The sequence below is a fragment of the Plectropomus leopardus genome, unplaced genomic scaffold, assembly GCF_008729295.1.
Source record: "Plectropomus leopardus isolate mb unplaced genomic scaffold, YSFRI_Pleo_2.0 unplaced_scaffold25553, whole genome shotgun sequence".
Taxonomy (NCBI): domain Eukaryota; kingdom Metazoa; phylum Chordata; class Actinopteri; order Perciformes; family Serranidae; genus Plectropomus; species Plectropomus leopardus.
Genome location: NW_024627772.1, coordinates 1 through 2,958, shown reverse-complemented (window position 1 = coordinate 2,958; position 2,958 = coordinate 1). Strand labels below are relative to the sequence as shown.

Sequence of the window (2,958 nt, the reverse complement as noted above, 5' to 3'; positions counted from 1 at the left end):
GAATTGACATAATTTAGGTAAGTTTATAGATGATTTTTTAGATTATTAAGTATTTATGAGATATCTCTAAAGCACGTAGTGAATACCTTTATTAAGTCAAATATGTAAATAAAGGGGAAGAAGAGATCAGATGAATAGGGCAATAATAAATAATTACACTTCAGTCATTTGAAATGACTAATTAATTGTTCAGAACCATAATGGTTAATGTGCAACAATGGAATTTAAGGAATTAAGATGTAAAACGTTTAGTGCTTAATATCATGAATATAGTATCCAGTCTTCAAACTCAATATTTCTAAAGATAGCTTTCTGATATACTAATCATTTTTGACACATTACCTTAAAATGGTCGGGTATAATTCTGCAGTGTAAACGTAGGCTGTGCTGAAAGAGGCAGTAGCAGCGAATTTCCCAAGTACAGCTATGATTGTTACCACCACAGGAAGATCTGGTGGGTAAATGATATTTTTTTAAAAGCACACAAAACACCACACTTTCATGACATTTTTGCTTTTAGATCATAAAAACATGTACAAGGTTTTGAAGATACCTTTTGGGATAGCAAGGACCATGAGGCATGCAGCACCCCCAAAGAACAGGAAGCCTGATTGACATATTCTCCTTCCAAAATGTTGAATTAGAGCCAAACTGCTCAGGAGTGCAGGAATTTCGACAGCACCAAAGATGAACTGTGTGAGGTACATATTTGGGCCAAAACTGCCAACATTCAGGCTCAACCCGTAATACATAAGACTCGTTGAAAACCTACATCAGAGTTGAAGAGTCAGAGAAATGCTTTCAGTTTAACAGGATTGTTGTGACAAATGTTATCTATTAGCTGTAGAATATAACTAGTACACATTAATGATGTATTTCATATATAATGATTTACTGACTGACAAAGACAGTGGCATTAACAATTATCTCAATTAAAGAAGACGCACCAGTTATAGCCCATTATGAGAAAACGTTTTCTCAAATACGATATTCGGAAGATGTCCAACATGTTTCTTCTTTCGACTGTACCCTCGATCTCAAGCTAAACAAGTAAAAATTCAATTTTAGAAAAGAGATTTTTTTTAATATTTTGGTTAAAGTCAACATGTCTTTGTTGCAGCTTACCTTGTCCAGCAGATCTTCTGGGACAGTCCTCCTGTTCACCCTGGCTGCCCTCTGAATCTCCTTTTGTGCCTCCTCCTTCCTGCCGTGGGTCATCAGCCAGCGAGCTGACTCTGGGAGAAACCTATTTGAACACAATTTTAAATTCACAAAGTATGATTTAACAGTTACAATTAAAAAAAAAAAATTAGCAAGTAGTACTTCACAAACTTGTGGAAGTATTTCAGCCTGAGAGGCTGCTTACCAGAACAGGATTCCCAGGACAAGAAGAAGAGGGCTGAAGAGCACCAGCTGCAGGATCCTCCAGTTGTGGATTAAAAAGGCAATGCCAGACAATAACATAAGTCCAACAGGATAAAACATTATGATGACATTCGTGCATAGTGCAGCCTTGGAGGGGTCAGTCCACTCCACCCCTGTAAGACAGTGAAGATTGCGCATATCGAGTCATTTCGTTTTAATGATAACAAGATTATTTAGTCAATAGCCTAGCAACTACATAATTGTTTTACAAATGCACCACCCACAGCAATTTTTACAGGATCATATCCTGATTTGTTGCATTCTTCGGTCAATCTGCCAAATAAGTGCTTTATGATTCATGATTTTGTTTTACTTTATTCTAGGCCATGTTTCCTTTTTTTTTTTTGGAGTTAAACTGTATTTTGAGGTTGTCAGCTCAGTTTGACATTCATTAGCATGTGGAACTGTGGAAAAAGATGGTCAATTCAAGTCTTTCAGACTTATGATGACCTTAAGGTTTATGTTGACCATTAATAGGGGGAAGTTTCTTTGACTGATGGACCTAAACTGATGCAAGCTATCCATGTCAACCCATTTTTTAGGCACTAATGTTGATCTACTTACCCATCACAGATGTGTTCAGTGTAATGGCACCTCCTGAAGTCCCACAGAAAAATTTTAAGACCATGTAAACGTAGATGTTCGGTGAGAAAGCAGAACCCATACCAAACATTAGTAGAAGAGAGAGGCAGAGTAAGACTGCGATGCGTCTTCCAAATCTACAAATATGGGACAAAGAGTGTTTGTTAAGTTTCAACAGACACAATCTAGATGTACTGTATACTGTTTATCATTTGATGTGCGCCTGTTGACTAGGTAAATTGTAGGGTAGATGTCCCCTGAATAGTTTGGCCAGAAATCGGACTTGCAGAAGTCAGTCTTGCTGGAAATGGAAACTCCACTTATATTGAACTGCATGTGTTATTGGTCCTAACCTGTCAGACAATGCCCCAAAGGCCAGCACTCCCACCAGAAAACCTGCCATGTAGATGGACTGTGACGCCTCGATCAAACCACTCTGGTCACAAACCAGATCAAACTAAAAAGAGAAAAGAACTATTTAAAGGGGACAGTATATAAAAAAGCCAGCAGGACCATGGTAAAGTATTACAGTCTTTATACAGAGAACTAATGGACTGTTTGAGCAGTCTTGAGTCTAGTAGAGATGCTGAGCCGCTTGCTTGCTTACTTCTGTCATGATGCTGGAACCACCTTTAGGTGCCTCATAGTCCCATCCATCTATACATCCAGTTGTAGTGTTAATCCCATACACTTCAATGGTTTCCAAATCCAAATCCACAGGTGTGAACATTTTACAGCTTTCAAATCTTCCATCCTCGTTCACAGGGATGGTGAGATTTCTTTTTCTCTCATCGGTCAGGTTTGGTCCACGCTCCAAGATCCAGTCAGTGTTACAGTGATGTGGAAAGCTCTTTCCTGTAAATACCTGACCAATCCCATCAAAAGCAGCAAAAATGCTGGGGAGGCATAACACAGCCAATAACTGTTTCTGGAACAAACCAAACTCCCCAA

The 2,958-nt window shown here is 38.5% G+C and overlaps 1 protein-coding gene across 1 annotated transcript; it reads right to left on the bottom strand.

The window, feature by feature from the left end:
* Positions 1-338: 338 nt before the first annotated feature.
* LOC121966691 (solute carrier family 22 member 13-like) lies at positions 339-2,950 on the bottom strand (the record flags this gene model as incomplete). Its single annotated transcript, XM_042516755.1, has 8 exons — positions 339-451; positions 554-768; positions 948-1,042; positions 1,126-1,246; positions 1,367-1,538; positions 1,990-2,144; positions 2,361-2,464; positions 2,615-2,950. Coding segments are annotated over 8 exons (1,311 nt in total), but the record flags the coding sequence as incomplete, so codon positions are not given.
* Positions 2,951-2,958: the final 8 nt, after the last annotated feature.